The sequence below is a fragment of the Chiloscyllium punctatum genome, chromosome 10, assembly GCF_047496795.1.
Source record: "Chiloscyllium punctatum isolate Juve2018m chromosome 10, sChiPun1.3, whole genome shotgun sequence".
Taxonomy (NCBI): Eukaryota; Metazoa; Chordata; class Chondrichthyes; order Orectolobiformes; family Hemiscylliidae; genus Chiloscyllium; species Chiloscyllium punctatum.
Genome location: NC_092748.1, coordinates 43,506,150 through 43,523,504, shown reverse-complemented (window position 1 = coordinate 43,523,504; position 17,355 = coordinate 43,506,150). Strand labels below are relative to the sequence as shown.

The 17,355-nt window shown below is 40.1% G+C and overlaps 1 protein-coding gene across 1 annotated transcript in view; it reads right to left on the bottom strand.

Moving 5' to 3' along the window:
• The window catches only part of col5a2b (collagen, type V, alpha 2b), a 269,216-nt gene extending 262,381 nt beyond the window's left edge, over positions 1–6,835 (bottom strand). Inside the window, exon 1 of the mRNA XM_072579023.1 lies at positions 6,598–6,835. Coding sequence (XP_072435124.1) covers positions 6,598–6,694 — 97 coding nt within the window. The 5' untranslated portion in view covers positions 6,695–6,835. The remainder of the gene's footprint in view (positions 1–6,597) is intronic.
• Positions 6,836–17,355: the final 10,520 nt, after the last annotated feature.

Below are 17,355 nucleotides of genomic sequence, written 5' to 3'. Positions count from 1 at the left end.
TCTTGTATAAAAGTAGAGACATGTACAAGACATTAGTGAGACCACACTAATGTCTGTGATAAGAACCTGCACTTGGACGCTTTGAGTGTGGCAAGACTGTACATACCACACAGTTCTGGCTGTCCAGGAAACTGTCCTGTTCTTACCACCATAACTGCATGAGAAGGAACTACAGTCCGATATTCCACCCTTGGGCCACATTACGCAATGTCACGAAGTGGAACACAGATTCGAAGCACAAAGGCAGGAGTGCTACCCAAAATGCCACACGCTCAGGCATTTAGTTGCCTGAAGTCTTATCTTCCACCTGCCCAAGGAAGGATAAGCACCATCTCATAGCTTCTGGCTAACAGGAGTACTGGTAGCTCTTCAGTTCTAGCATGACCAGCAGAAACTTTGGTCACTGCTGGGTGTACAGCAGGTCCCAGACCAATGGAGATAAGCAAGTAATGGACACAGCATCCAATGCCACCCCACTCAATTTTACAATGTTCCTGCTGTTAGGGTAAAAGACAGAGTAACCTTCCAGCCAGAGACACAAATAGAATTGCACAGCCAGAGGAGCATAAACAGTTGCAACTGTGGCAGCATGGTAGAGGACTTGGAAGAGGAGAGGTTACCAGAAATAATGTAATTGGACGGTGAAGAAAGGGGAAGATTAAAGGGAAATAATCCCACTTTGAGCAAAGAAGATGATGGATGAGACCTTGCATGGTATTCTTCTGTGTGTTGTGTCATCTCTCACTTTTAGTGCCTGGACTAACATAATTGTGACATCATTTGCAGTTTGTGACTGTTTTTTTACACCTAGCTGTTAAAGTTTGGAAATTCTTGAATGGAAATATTTTGTGGAACAGTGTCAGCGTTAGACTCTCCAGTAGGCATCACAAGGTACAAGGATAGAGCACCTTCCCTCTTCATAAAAACATTAGAATTAGAATCAGGACTAGGCAATTCAGCTCCTCGAGCTAATCTACCATTTAATACCATAATGGCTGAAATATCTCAGCCTCAATTCCACTTTCCGGCCTACACCTCATAAGCCTTCAATCCATTACTAATTAAAAATCTGCCTATCTCCTCAAGTTTAGTCACTGTCCCAGCATCCACCACACACTGGAGTAATGAGTTCTACACATTCATGACCCTTTAAGAGAAGTAGTTTCTCCCTCATCTCTGTTTTAAATTGGCTAAGTCTTATCCTAAAACAATGACCTCTCATTCTAGATTGCTCTACATGAGGAAACATCTTTTCTACATCTATTTTGTCAATCCCCTTTAGCATTTTATGTACAGTACCTCAATTATATTTCCACTCATTTTGTTATACTAGAGAGAGTTTAAGTCTAATCTCTCTTTATAAGACAAACTCTTCATCTCTGGAAGCAATCTAGTGAACTTTCTCTGAACTGCTTCCATTGCAATTGCATCTCTCCTCAAGTAAGGGGGTCCAAACTGTAAACGATACTCCAGGTGTGGTCTTACTAATGTCTTGTACACATCTCTACTTTTATACAAACAATTACTGCCAAAATTCCGTTTGCAGATTCAAAAACAATGAACCACAGGTTACCTTTGCTAATAATTGCAGAAAAAAGAACATGTAAGGCACACATGGGCAGTCCTCTGTTTAAATTACAGCAGAATTTATTGAAAATGTGGTAATGGTTCGATAATTGTCCAGGGAGGAATATTGTACAAAACATGTCAAGCCCTCACCAGCATTGGCAGCGGGAGTTGTTCATATCCAGGGTGTTCCTGCCACAACCTCAGAAAAGCATCCTTCATGCCATGTTGTCATTTCTTTCCAATTCCTACACCAGCTTTCTTATACTCATTGCACAAAATTGTCAACTTGTGACAAAATCTAAGTATTTTTCTGCAATCAGTTCAAGCTTAGGAAACTAGATCGACTGTCCCAAGTAGGGTATCATTGAGATCCTAGCAGAAAGGAAAAACTCTAAACCCAACAGTGCAATCTGGACTCATCTTAGGTTTTGGAAGATAACCATCATTGTGTTGTGATGAGAAGGCATCAAACTAAAAGCTAACATCTAATTATTTCTTCACGATTCTATCAGACCTACTGTGGGTTTCCAGCATTTTATGTTTTTATTTCAGATTTCCAGCATCTGCGCCATTTTTTTCCTTTATATTTGAATTACATATCAATGTCACAGTTGTTTTCTGAATCTCTTCAACATATCCAAGGTGCAAGATTAAATAATTAAACTTTCTCCATCATTTATTGGATCCTGGAACATATAGATCAAGAATTGTTATTCCATGTTTGTGATTAAGGTGCATAGTGGTTACCTTACTGCATTTGGAAAATATTTATTGGACAGCATAAGATGAATCCAAAACACATCAAAGCATTTTGAAAGATTGAATTCAGTTTAAATAAATGCAAAAATCAAAAAGGCCAAAATACTTCAACACTCAGGTCTGATTTAAAAAGGGCAGGCCTGCTGAGAAAAACACTATAAATAGAACCAAGTCAGCAGGGAAGAGTTGTGTTCCCTGTAATTTTACCAGCTATTGCATGGACCTCTAAGGTCAGTGTGCAACAGTGACATCAGGAATCAGAAATCAATGTGTTCACATGCTAATCAGCTGTGTGCAGCACACAGGTTAGAGGGAACTTTAGGCAAAAGCAGCAGGATTCATAACCAAGAACAAACAAGGCAAGGGAAGGAAAGGGAAGGACTGAGATCCAGGACTATCTTCGAATACTCATGGCAGGAGAAATCAAACTAAAATGTGATAAAATAATATTACCTTTTTCATCATTTCTGATTGTGCTCATTCAAGCTACCCAGAGGAAGAAACACATAGTTAAAGAAAGGTAACACTTGGAAATTAATTCACTGGTCATCCTCAATCTCCATTTTGAAGTATTTGAATTGGACCATGATGTCTCATTGGTATGTTTCCCTCGATTTTCCTTCTGTATAGAAACCAAAGTGCAGATTTTTGTCTCTCCACTGCACTCTATTGCTTCCCATCACCCCCGATCCCCTTCACATTTTCACTGGGCTTGTCCGATGAAACATGCACAGGCTTGCCCTGGAAGAACCTAATCCTTAAAAACTGGTAGATGCCCAGTCATTCCTGAAGACCTTCAGCTGTATTAGTGGTCAATAGATTATAGATTGCTGGTGAGGATTTTAGAGAAATGAAGCACTTTCCTTTTTTAAGTTCTCCGGAACCTTACTGCCCACTCTTTAAGCTTCTCCAGTCTGGAGACAGAGACCAGACACAAGGCATAAAGTTGACCTTTTCTGGCTACTCTACCTCAGGAGAATTTGGGAGGAAAATTATCCAGTATTGGGACAGACAATATAAACCAATATAGCTAAGTTCTCTTCACCAGTATGTTTTCAGTTATTAAATTACTGATTTTAAATTACTTTTCTTTCTTCAGATGTCAGCCAACCTCTGCTGGTGTCTGGATGAAATAATAACAAATCCAATCACAACTGTCCCACCACCAACTTCTAACATTAGGGTGAAAGTTGTCACTGAGCAGAACCCTGATCCAAGCATAATATTTTCCAGTAAATTAGTTCTGCATTGATCAGTGTTCAATTGTACAGAGAATTCCCATTGCTGAATCCCCTCACTGTATTGTATTATTCCCACACAAATGCACACTGCAACCATCCCAAGTATACTCTGAAACAAAGCCTGTCCTGTTTCCATTTGCAATATTTCATGTTTTTAATTTATATTCAGTGATAAGTGGTGAACAATTGCCAAAATCATTCATGTTTCCTGGTTTTATTAAATATTATTTTGCTTATGATAAAATAAAGTCTAAGCACTCTTATCTACACTCTGAAAGGAAAGATCCATTTTGATTCTTTGCAGTCAAGTTATCTGTATAAACCTATTAAATATTAATTTATCAGGGTAGTCATACCACTACATGAATGCATGAATGTGGTACAAGTGACAAGTACATACTAAATTCAAGCTATAATAAATTATTAATTGGACATATCTTGGTACAAGCTCATTTCAACCTTAGGGAAAAATATATCAACCAGTTTAAGTAGGGAGAAAATGTTTTTAAAAACAGAACATGTGCAAAGTGCCTGTGCAGTTTTAGTGACATAAGTTGTAGGCTCTGAATTAGTCCCAGACCATGATCACTTTGGAGATTAATATGCTGAGTATATTCCTCAATTTGTGCATCATACCACTAGGGGGCTACATACAGCTCTATAAACATCTGCAATTATGGTGTCCTTTGTAAATTGCTCCTATCTCACAACACACCCTAAAATTAGGTTGAACCCACCCCCCCCCCCCCCCCCCACAGAAAAAACTGTTATTCAGTGTTCTATAGGCTAACGAATAAGTAACAGACTTCTTGCTTTAGTTTCTTTATGATTTCATCACAGTGGAAATATTTGGAAAATTAAAGCAGAAGACAGTTACCCAAAGGATGAACTTTCTTAGCCCAAAACAGGCACTATGCGTTTCAACCATTGGTTAAGGATTTGATGTCAGAACTAAGGATGATTCAGTTACGGGTCTTTATGAGGCTATTCAGTTTGACAGAGAAGTGTTCGACTGACACTAACAGATCAAGACTGCAAAATCTCTACTTCGTTAAAACCAAACACGAAAGATGCAGTAACTAGATGTGTATGGAAACTGATTTTTAAATCATACATCCAACAAGATGCAAATTTTATTACTGTAATTACATTTAATTCTGTAAGGATACAGTGTCAAACTTAAAACAAAAAAAGATGTGGGGATTGAAAGCCATCAGTTTGAAAACTCATTTATAAACAAAAATATATTTCTGCAACTATTTATTTGAGTACATACATTTGGTGCAGATACAAAAAAATGAATTGTTAAACCAAAATCTAGATATCTATGAGTCCACCTCTGCCCACCCTCAGCAATTTGGTATCTACTTTCTAGTAGGTCTGTGACTTTTGACTTCTTTTAATCTTTGCTCATTAAAGCTTTCTTTAGAACCAACCAAAAGCATAAGGGAAACATTACGTTTGATGTGGATTTTATTTGGCAAGTTTGTCTGCAATGACGTGATCAGTAATCTATTTCCCCATGGCTATATATCATTGTGAAATAAATTAATCAGGCAATTCATTTAAGTGGCTTTGGTTGGTGGAAGAGAATAGAAAACAGATTTTGGATCATTGTATAAGCTTTTCCCCCAGGAACATACCAACATGCAGATGGTCTTTATGTAGTTTCAGCTTCTTGTACTGTTAAGAAGCACTTGTGCAGTACAAAGAGCATATGTTACTTTTAACATCATCAGTGCTCAGTGAACCAAGTGATGGCATCTTCCTCACAAAATCAACCTCATAAATGTGCATGTTGTGCATGTATTCAGCCTTTGAAGCTGTGTTATGATGATCTACCTTAAAGATATGGAAAACACTGCGTAACAGTCGTAAACCTTGTGAAAACATTATCAAACATGAAAGATGCTTTCACATTCAGAGTTCCAATTCACAGTATTATTAACCTCATAAAGTTGTATATTACAAAGTGAACCTGACCAGCAAATAATGTTGTTATAAGTAACATTTGAATGTGTTTCCAATGACCCAACTGTCTGTTTATCCTTGCTGTTGATGCCTTATATACCAAAGAAATGTAAGTGCTGGAATTCAACATTTTCAATTCACCAATAATGGCAATAGTAACAGCATACTAAACATATTAAAATCACTTCAAGTGCTATTTAGAAGAGTTTGCGTGAAGTTCATATATCAAATATAAATTCCAAAGACAAAATATCAATAAACATAACATAAACCAATTTAGTTCACTAATGCATAACCACAAATAACACTCTCAACAGTTCCCTCTAAGGCGAAAACATCTAGCATATACAGAGTAAGGCACTTTAATGCCAGACTTCCTTCACCACTTAATAAGGGGTGACATAGCACTGGAACTGGCAAAATCTAACATAAGACTCTGGACTGAATCAGATGCTGTCAGTGTAATGTAAAGCAAACGTTAATTCATATGATCATTTATACAACGTGGCAAACAAGCCATCTGGCCCTTAATCAGCCCCATTGCAACTCAGAGGCTGTTGTAAGATCATCAGAAAAAAAAATTACCAGTGAATTGTTAAGGGCTCCGCCTTGGGGTGGTGAACGTCAGATGCACACAGCGTAGAGATTTGATAAACTTTCTTTTAAAGCAAATTCTTGGATTTTTACCAAATGCCACTACTGTTGCTCCACAATTGACAGTTCTTTATGATTTCAATTTTTGTTTTGCCAGAGTGAGGCTTCTCATGAATCTAACAGGAATTTTACTGTTACGCTTGGTAGTGTTTTGTTCATTCCAATCTGTTTTAGTGCCTCTTATTTCTTTTGCATAGGCAAGATGAATTTTAACTATATCTATTTCCAGTAATGTGAAGCCTTCATTTAACCAATTCTTTAACAAAACAGAACACAACCTGCTAAGTTTTGGAGAATCATTTCCTGACACTGAGCAGCATGCATCGAAGAAAATACTGTGATTAAAGACAAAGCAGTTGTAAGGAATGTAATTACAAAAGTGGTTGTGAAACATACAACTTACCAATTTCTGTCTCAAAATCCTGACTTTTTACCAGTCTTAATTGTGCCAGTGTTATGGCAAAGAGCAGCAATGTTCCCATATGCACCAAGTTCCCCATGTCTAAATATCAGACATGAGAGTCTGTATGGATCAGTGGTGGAGTATCAATACACGAACATCAGGCCAATGTGTTCCTGTTCCTTTCCAGCACCAGGCCCAGCTGAAACTCTGTAATGTTCCTTCTGCTGGGAATGTTTTAAATGGGACAACTTTTGGCAACTCTCCTTTTCCTGCCTCTTCCCTGAAACCAGAGCTTCAGATTGGCTCTCTAATATACAGGCATGAATTTGATTGAAGCCAGTTTACTGAACAACACACCCACATTGTTAGAAAGTAAAGCAGACACTGGTCAAGTTTAAAGCACTGTTGTGAGAAGCTAACAAATATATTTGCCAATAGAATGCATTTTCTGGTGCATTTATCATGTATAATTCTTGATTTTAAGTAAGATTTGAAGAAGATCCACAGAAATAAATCAAATGAAAACATTTTAAAATTGCTTAATGTAATCTTACTCAGAAAATAAACTGAGGATTCCAAATAGTGGCAAGATCATTTATGTGAGGGGGAAGGTTACAAAATGTTTTGGGGCAACTCACACTGTCTGTCAAGAATGAACAGTCTGCAGATTGCAATCTGTAAAATCTTCAACAAATACCAAAGTCACATTAATAACATGATTATCACATTTTTTTAAAAAATGTGTTTACCAATTGGTCAATATGAAGTATTTTTTAAAAAAGCAAGAGTGTAACTTATCAAGTAAGCACTTTTTTAGTATTAAATATGAAAGCAGACTTTAAATTTAACTGGAAAATTGTGTCTGTCAGTCTGAACTATTGAAGAAGAAAAAGAAGGAGACATATGTCAGGGGTAGACAGCTGGGATTGAGTAAATCCTGTGAAAGGTGTAAACACAGTAGGAATATACTTAAGAGGGAAATCAGAAGCACAAAAAGGGGATATGAGATAACTTTGGCAAACAGAGTTAAGGAGAATCCAAAGAGAGGCTATAGGTTCATTAAGGATAAAAGAGTAACTAGGGAGAGATTAGGGCCCCTTGAAGATCAATGTGGTCATCTATATATGGAACCACAGGAGATGACTGAGATACAAAACAACTATATTGCTTCAGCAGTTAGTGTAAAGAAGGACATGGAACCCGGGAACTTTGGGAAGTAATAGTGATGTGGGTAGCACGGTGGCACAGTGGTTAGCACTGCTGCCTCACAGCGCCAGAGACCCGGGTTCAATTCCCGCCTCAGGCGACTGACTGTGTGGAGTTTGCACATTCTCCCCGTGTCTGCGTGGGTTTCCTCCCACAGTCACAAAGATGTGCAGGTCAGGTGAATTGGCCATGCTAAATTGCCCATAGTGTTAGGTAAGGGGTAGATGTAGATGTAGGGGTATGGGTGGGTTGCGCTTTGGCGGGGCGGTGTGGACTTGTTGGGCCGAAGGGCCTGTTTCCACACTGTAAGTAATCTAATCTAATCTAATGTCTTGAAAAGAGTTCATATTACAGAAAAGGTGGTGGGGGGGAGGGGGTCTTAAACATATGAAGGTGGATAAATCCTTGGAACCTGATCAGGTGAATCCCAGAACTTTGTGGGAAGCTAAGAAAGAGATTGATGAGCCCCTTGCTGAGATATTTGTATCATTGACTAACACCACCTCTGGCAGCTCATTCCATACACACACAACCCTCTGTGTGAAAAACTTGCCCCAATGTCCTTTTTAAATTTTTCCCCTCTCACCTTAAATCTATGCCCTCTAGTTTTAGACTCCCTTACCCTAGGAAAAATACATTGACTATTCACCCTATCCATACCCCTCATGATTTTATAATCTTTTAAAAAGTCACCCCATCATCCTCCGACACTTTAGGGAAAATAGCCACAGCCTATTCAGCCTCTTCCTCTTGCCCAAACCCTCCTACCCTGGCAACATTCTTATAAAACTTTTCTGAACACTCTCAAATTTCACAACATCTTTCATATAGCAGGATGACCAGAATTGCACACAGTATTCCAATAGTGGCTTAACCAATGTCTTGTACAGCTGCAACATGACTTCCCAACTCCTATATTCAATTCACTGACCAATAAAGGCAATCATTTCAAATCCTTTCTACACCACCCTGTCTACCTGTGACTCTACTTTCAAGAAGCTATGAACCTGCACTCCAAGGTCTCTTTGTTCAGCAACACTCCCAGGGCCATTAAGTGGATCAGTCCTGCCCTGATTTGCCTTTGCAAAATGCAGCACCTCACATTTATCTAAATTAAACTCCATCTGCCACTGATCAACATGCCATTGTACTCTGAGGTCGACTACATCTCCAATTTTGACATCATCTATAAACGTACTAAATATACTTCCTATGTTCACATCCAAATCATTTATATACATGATGAAAAGCAGTGGATCCAGCACCAATCCTGGCGGCACAACACTGATCACAGTTCTCCAGTCTGAAAAGCAACCCTCCACCAGCACCCTCTGTCTTCCACCTTCGAGCCAGTTCTGTATCCAGTTGGCTAGCTCTCCCTGTATTCCATGTGATTTAAACTTACTAACCAGTCTACCATGTGCAACCTTATTGAGCATCTTATAATGTTCATATAAACAATGTCCACAACTCTGCCTTCATCAAACTTCTTTGTCACTTCTTCAAAAAACTCAATCAAGTTAGTGAGGCATGATTTCCCAAACACAAAACCACATTAATATGGTACCATTGTTTACGAAAGAAAAGCCAAGGAACTATAGACCGGTGAGGCTGACATCAGTGGTGGCAAAGTTGTTGAAGGCAATCCTGAGGGACAGGATTTACATGTATTTGGAAAGGTAAGGACTGATTAGGGACAGTCAACTTGACTTTGTGCATGGGAAATCGTGTCTCACTAACTTGATTGAGTTTTTTGAAGAACCAACAAAGAGGATAACAGTAGAGAGGTAGATGTGATCTAAATGGACTTCAATAAGATGTTTGACAAAGTTCCACATGATAGACTGGTTAGCAAGGTTAGATCACTTGGAATACAGGGAGACCATTTGGATACAGAACTGACTCGAAGGTAGAAGACAGAAGGTGGTAGTGGAGGATTGCTTTTCAGACTGGACACCTATGACTAGTGGTAAGCCACAAGGATTGATGGAGGGTCCACTGCTTTCATCATTTATATACATGATTTGGATGTGAAAATAGGAGATATGGTTAGTAAGTTTGCCAATGATGACAAAATTGGAGGTGTAGTGAACAGCAAAGAAGGTTACCTCAGAGTAAAATGGGATCTTGATCAGATGGGCGAAAGTGAGTACTGCAGATGCTGGAGAGTGTGGTCCTGGAAAAACACAGCAGGTCAGGCAGCATCCAAGGAACAGGAAAATCTATGTTACGGGCAAAAGCACCTCATCAGGAATCAGGCTGGGAGCCTTCGGGGTGGAGAGATAAATGGGAGGTGGGTGGGGCTGGGTGGAAGGGAACTGAAAGTGCAATAAGTAGATGGAGGTGGGGGTATAGGTGATAGGTCAGAGGGGAAGGTGGAGCGGATAGGTGGGAAGGAAGATGGACAGATGGGACAGGTCATGAAGGTGGTGCTGAGCTCGAAGGTTGAAACTGGGGTAAGGTGGAGGGAGGGGAAATGAGGAAACTGGTGAAATCCATATTGATGCCATGGGGTTGGAGGGTCCCGAGACAGAAGGAGAGGTGTTCTTCCTCCAGGCGTGGGTGGTAAGGGAGTGGCGGTGGAAGAGGTCCAGGATCTGCATGTCCTCAGCAGAGTGGGGAGGGGAGTTAAAATGTTTGTCTATAGGGCAGTGGGGTTGGTTGGTGCAGGTGTCCCAGAGATGTTCTCTGAAGCACTCTGCGAGTAGGCATCCTGCCTCCCCAGTATAGAGGAGACTGCTTCGGGAGCAATGGATAAAGTAAATGACATGTGGAAGTGGAGGGTGAAATTTTGATGGATGTGGAAGGCTCCTTTGGGGCCTTGGACAGAGGTGAGGGGGGAGGTGTGAGTGCAGGTTTTGCAATTCCTGCATGAACCTGACGAAGTAGTCACAGAGGGAACGGTCTTTACGGAAAGCAAATAGAGGTGGGGAGGGAAATATATCTCTGGTAGTGGGATCCATTTGTAGGTAGCGGAAATGGCAGAGGATGACAAGATATATACAGAGGCTAGTGGGGTGGAAGGGGATGACCAGTGGGGTTCTGTCATTGTTGCAGTTGGAAGGGTGGGATTCAAGGGCGGAGTTGCGGGATGTGGATGAGATGCACTTGAGGGCATCATCAACCATGTGGGAGGGGAAATTGCAGTCTTTAAAGAAGGAGGCCATCTGGTGTGATCTGTGGTGGAACTGGTCATCGTGGGAAGAGATGCAGCAGAGGCGGAGGAATTGGGAATACGGGATGGCATTTTTGCAGGAGGCAGGGTGGGAGGAGGTGTAATCCAGGTAACCGTGGGAGTCGGTGGGTTTTGTAGAAAATGTCAGTGTTGAGTTGGTCACTGTAGATGGAGCTGGAGAGGTCCAGGAAGGGAAGGGAGGTGTCTGAGATGGACCAGATGAATTTAAGGTCAGAGTGGAATGTATTGGTGAAGTTGATAAACTGTTCAATCTCCTTGTGGGAGCATGAGGTGGCGCCGATGTAGTTATCAATGTAGCAGAGGAAAAGGTGGGGAGTGGTGCCGGTGTAACTACGGAAGATGGACTGTTCCCATAGCCAACAAAGAGACAGGCATAGCTGGGGCCCATGCTACCCCTTTGGTCTGGAGGAAGTGGGAGGATTCAAAGGAGAAATTGTTAAGGGTGAGGACCAGTTCAGCCAAATGAATGGAGTGTCAGTAGAAGGGCACTAGTGGGGATGTCAGAAGAGGAAGAAACGGAGGATTTGGAGGCCCAGGTCATGGCAGATGGAGGTGTATAGGAACTTCGGTTTCCACGGCCCCCAATGCTTCATCTTCACCATGGGCATCCAGTCCCTATACACCTCCACCCGCCATGACTAGGGTCTCCAAGCCTTCCGTTTCTTCCTCTCCCGACGTCCCCACGAGTATTCTTGATCAGATGGGCTAATGGGCAAGGAGTAACAGATGGAGTTTAATTTAGCTAAATGTGAGGTGCTGCATTTTCAAAAGGCAAATCAGGGCAGGCCTTATTCACTTAATGGTAGGATCCTGGGGAGTGTTGCTGAACAAAGAGACCTTGGAGTGCAGGTTCATAGTTTCTTGAAAGTAGAGTCGCAGGTAGATAGGATAATGAAAAGGGTATTTGGTATGTTTTCCTTGATTGGTCAGTGCATTGAGTATAGAAGTTGAGAGGTCATGCTGCGCTGTGCAGGACATTGGTTTGTTCATTTTAGAATACTGCATACAGTTCTGGTCACCCTTCTATATGAAGGATGCTTGTAAAACTTGAGAGGGTTCAAAAAAGATTTACTTGAGATAAAAGCAAAGGGTCAGTTAGACTTAAAACATCAGCTCTTTTCTCTCCTTCCAGATGCTGCCAGACCTGCTGAGATTTTCTAGCATTTTCTCTTTTGGCTTCAGATTTGCTTGAGAGTTTGAGCCATCTGGAGAGGTTGACTAGGCTGAGGCTATTTTCTCTGGTGTATCAGAGGCTGAGGGATGACCTTATAGAGGTTTATAAAGTCATGAGAGGCATGAATAGAAAAAAGAGTCAAAGTCTTTCCCTCAGGGTAGGGGAGTCCAAAACTAGAGGGCATTGATTTAAAGTGAGAGGGGAAAGATATCAAAACGACCTGAGGGGTAACTTTCTCGCACAGCGTGTGGTGTGTGCACGGAATGAGCTGTCAGAGAAAGTGGAGGAGGTGAATACAACTATAACATTTAAAAGGCTTCTGGATGGGTCTATGAATAGAAAGGGTTAGAGGCATGTGGGTCAAATACTGGCTAATGGGACTAGGTCAGATTGGGACATCTGGTCAGTGTGGATGAGTTGGACTGAAGGGTCTGTTTCCATGCTGTATGACTCTATAACTATTTCTAACAAAATAGTGTATGATGCTGTGGGAAAAGTTTGATGACAGCTTACCTTTTAATTCACATCAATACTTACATTTAGCGATTACTGGTAAAAGTTGTAAATATTTCTCATAGTTATATAACATTTATTTGCAATGTCCACATTATAGGACAAAATGCATCTTGAAAGATTGACCTGCTCAGTTTAAATTTTCCTGCAATCAAAACATTTGCAATAGTTACAATCAAATGCACAAACATCAGTAGATAAGATGTTCCAGAGGACATCAATTTTTGTGTGGTTGTTGGTGCACCTCAAGTGTCTGTTTATTTTCCTCAATTACTTTCTACATTTGAAAATCTGTTTTAGTTTGGACTTGGACTTTTCTTTCTGGAGAGAAGGAGGAAGAGAGGTGACCTGATCGAGGTATACAAGGTAATCAGAGGCTTGTATACAGTCAATAGCCAAAGACTTTTCCCAAGGGCAGGATTGACTGGCATGGGTGGTCATCCTTTTAAGATATTAGGAGGAAGGTATATGGATATTATAAGATATCTTTTAAGATATTAGGAGGAGCAGATGTGAGAGCTAGGTTCTTTATGCAAAGTGTTGTAAATGCATGGAATGTGTTGCCAGCAGTGGTAGTGGAGGCAGATCATTAGGGACATTTAAGTGACAGCTGGACATACACATGGACAGCAGCGAATTGAAGGGTGCGTAGGTTAGGTAACTTTATTTTAGATTAGGAATAATCTTCAGCACAACATCATGGGCCAAAGGGCCTGTTCTGTGTTGTACTTTTCTATGTTCTATGTTCTAGTTTGCAATTGATGTAACATACTTATGCTAACTAATTATGCACGTAAGACATATTATTGTGATCTTTTAATATAATGAGTCTGAATTTTGTCTAATGTTGCAAGTTAAAAAAAAACTGCATTTATGTATTTCTTTTCCTAACCTCAGGTTATCCGAAATCATTCATAGTCAATTGAACACGTGTAAATATTTTATCATATGGAGAAAAGAGATACATACATAAATAAATAAATAATCTATATTGATAATGACTAAGGAATGAACATTGGTCAGAGCAAGGTAGCAGAGTTATTTGAGACCTTTGTGGCTGATTGTTCATGTCCTGTTTACAAATTGTCTAGACTCAAGTAAGGGTCCCATGTTTTGGGTTATATGATATAAGGTGGAAGAGATAGAAACTTGGGGAACAATAATTGTATTCATTAAAGTTAAGAAGTTTGAGGGGAGATCTAATAGAAACTTACAAGATAATGAGTGACCTAGAAAGGGTGGACACTGGGAATTTATTTCCTTTAGGCGGGGAGATTAGGACGTGGACACAGCCTTAGAATTAGAGGGGCTCAATTTTGAATGGAAATGAGGAGACATTTCTTCAGCGACAGAGTGGTGAGCATGTGGAATTCATTGCCACAGAGCGCAGTGGAGGCCGGGATATTAAATATCTTCAAGATAAACATTGGTCAGGCCACTGTTGGAATATTGCATGCAATTCTGGTCTCCTTCCTATCGGAAAGATGTTGTGAAACTTGAAAGGGTTCAGAAAAGATTTACAAGGATGTTGCCAGGATTGGAGGATTTGAGCTATAGGGAGAGGCTGAACAGGTTGGGGCTGTTTTCCCTGGAGTGTCAGAGGCTGAGGGGTGACCTTATACAGGTTTACAAAATTATGAGGGGCATGGATAGGGTAAATAGACAAAGTCTTTTCCCTGGGATTGGGGAGTCCAGAACTTCTAGGTCTAGGGTGAGAGGGGAGAGATATAAAAGAGACCTAAGGGGCAATGCTTTCATGCAGAGGGTGGTACATGTTTGGAATGAGCTGCCAGAGGATGTGGTGGACGTTGGTATAATTGCAACATTTAAGAGGCATTTGGATGGGGATATGAATAGGAAGAGTTTGGAGGGATATGGGCTGGGTGTTGGCAGGTGGGACTAGATTGGGTCGGCATGGACAAGTTGGACCAAAGCATCTGTTTCCATGCTGTACATCTCTATGACTCTATGACTAGAGATTGATAAATTCTTGATCTCTCAAGGAATTAAGGGGTACAGGGAGAACGCGGATAAATGAAGTTGAAGTGTCCATCTGCCATGATTAAATGGTGGAGTGGACTCGATGGGCCAAATGGTCTTACTTCCACTCCTATGTCGTATGGTCTTATGGTCTTATTGCATCTAAATGGAGGCTCCTGTGGAAACAAGATCTGTGTTTCACTTAAGCAGAGAGGAGGAAGGCAATGGGGAGAAGTCCTCAGGTATACTTTACCTTAGTCATATTGCTTATAAAAATTGAAAATATGAGGCCCCTTCAAGTGACTGAAGAGGAAAGTGGAAGTCCACCACGTATGGAGAAATGAGGCCCACTTTACCTTTGACAGAACACCATTACTGTTTGTCAGGATATCTTTGGTCATGGAAACATAAGAGCATTATTTTTGTGAAAGAGTGAAAACAGGCACTGAATGGTCACTGTGCAATCAAACAAGCTTCTTTGAAGCTGTGGCTTTATCATGCAATTTTGGGCCTAGTCATAAAAATTTAAACTTCAGAAGCACAGCATTCCACTTATTCTCCATGGCAGCAGAAAGAAAAAGTGATTCTACCTGTTTCCACTTTCCACTTGTAGCCTTGTACATCGAAGGTGTGAAGGGGGTTCTCTGTATCTGTAATATTCCAAAAAGAACCAAGCACTATGGTGATCAACACATGAAGAGCTTTTATTAAGGAGGTCTTCACTTTGTAAGACAGCAAGGCTAGACTGAGCTGTTTCCTTCCAAAACCATGACATCACACAATCAGACTCTTAAAATGATAGTTCGACATACTTAAATATGCACAATATTCCTCTCACTTTACATCAGAATCTCCTGCAATGAAAACATTTGCAATCATAATTACAACAGTCAGTAGTTAAGATGTTCCACAGGATGTCAGTTCCTGTATCGGTGCACCTCATGCGTCTGTTTATTCTTTTCATGAGTTTTAATCTCTGATGGTTTCAGTGTACTAATAACACCATTTGTCATTGCCTTTTTCTGAGACAACTGAATGTTTGTAGGTTCATGCAAAAGTATGATATCCTCCAGTAAGGTACTGACTCCCTCAGATGCTTCAGTCATTGTTCTGTCCTCAAGTGCTTACAAGTCTCTATTTGGCACAGTTGTTTGTAGATATTCAATTAATATTGTCTCTGGTATATTCGTTCTTGTTGCCCAGCCTGCATGACTTCTCCGTTCTATATTATCTCTCATCTGTGTGGTGTTGGAACTGGTCCTGTCTGTTGCTTGCCTGTGGTGGAAATTAGGAATAGAAAGGATCAAAATACTTCCATAGGAATAATTTATAGGACCCCCAACAGTAGTTACAGCATTAGAAAGAACATTAAATAGGACATGATTAGAGTCCACAACAAAGACAACATTACAATTTTGGAGGACCGGGATAAATAAAATTGGCAGATGTCATCTAAAAGATGAATTTGGTGGATACTTATTTGATCACTTCCCAGAACAAAATGTGGAAAAAACAAGGGTTAAAGTTATGGTAGATTTAGTATGATGCAAGAGAAATGAGCAATATCATAATTAATGAAAGATCAAGTAAGAAATAGTAATCACAATATAACTGATTTCAGTACTAAGTTTGAAAGTGACATATTTCAATCATAAACAAGAATCCTTTACAAGCCAATTATATAGATATGAGCTGAAAGACAGGTAAGATTGATTGGATAGACATACTTAGTGGTGGTAAATTAATTTCAAGTAACTTTTAATGAAGCTCAAAATGCTCAACAAAAATAATTCAGTGAGAAATAGCCATCCTTAACTTCCTTCATAAGGAAGGTAAGGATAGTATTGATCAAAAATAGACTTACAATATTGCAAATAATAGTAAGCCTGAGATTGGATGTTTTATTTTATAAACAACCATGAAGTTGATAAAACGTGAGGAAAAAAATAGGTATAAGAGTAAATCACAAACATTAGCGCAAATTGTCAAAGTTCTTGCAAGTACATCAAATTGTTATGCTTCATTTGGGTACTGCACTAGAAATCAAACCCTGCTAGTCTTGGAGTCAACACAAAAACCAAACATTTTTAAAAGTGCATAGAATTCCCCAATTTACCTGTCATTTAGACTAGGTTGACAAAAATCATGGACCAAGTTTCTGTACTTAACAAGGATTGCTAAGGGTCATAAAATATTGACTCGAGCTGCAAGTAACCAATTATTATCTGTGGATATTTAATTCTTTAATTAAAACTCTAACCCGCATATAAAACTCCCACTCTGCACACACATACAGACAACACATAAGTGTTCTGGTAGAGGAAAAGGCTGGGAAGGCAGTACAGTGGTCCCTACCCACAGGGTGTGCTAAGATGATCCTTTTGCTGATCAGAATGCTGTTTCTTCATCTTCCTTGTCTGGGTGTTTTCATTTGTTTCCAGGAGGCACACACTGACTTCTTCACACTTAATAAAGCTTTCTGGCTTAATAATTCGAAGTCATAGCAAATAGCAACTGATGAGGGGAAGTAAACTGGCTATATTAAGGCTTGAGATGCATTTTACCGCAGGTCAGAAACAGTTTCAGCTCTTCTGAAGGATCAATTGCTTCTGTTCAAATATTCACACCTCAAACTGTTCAGCCATCTGGAAGCCAATCACATAGTTGTTGGCAGGCTAGAGAATGGAGT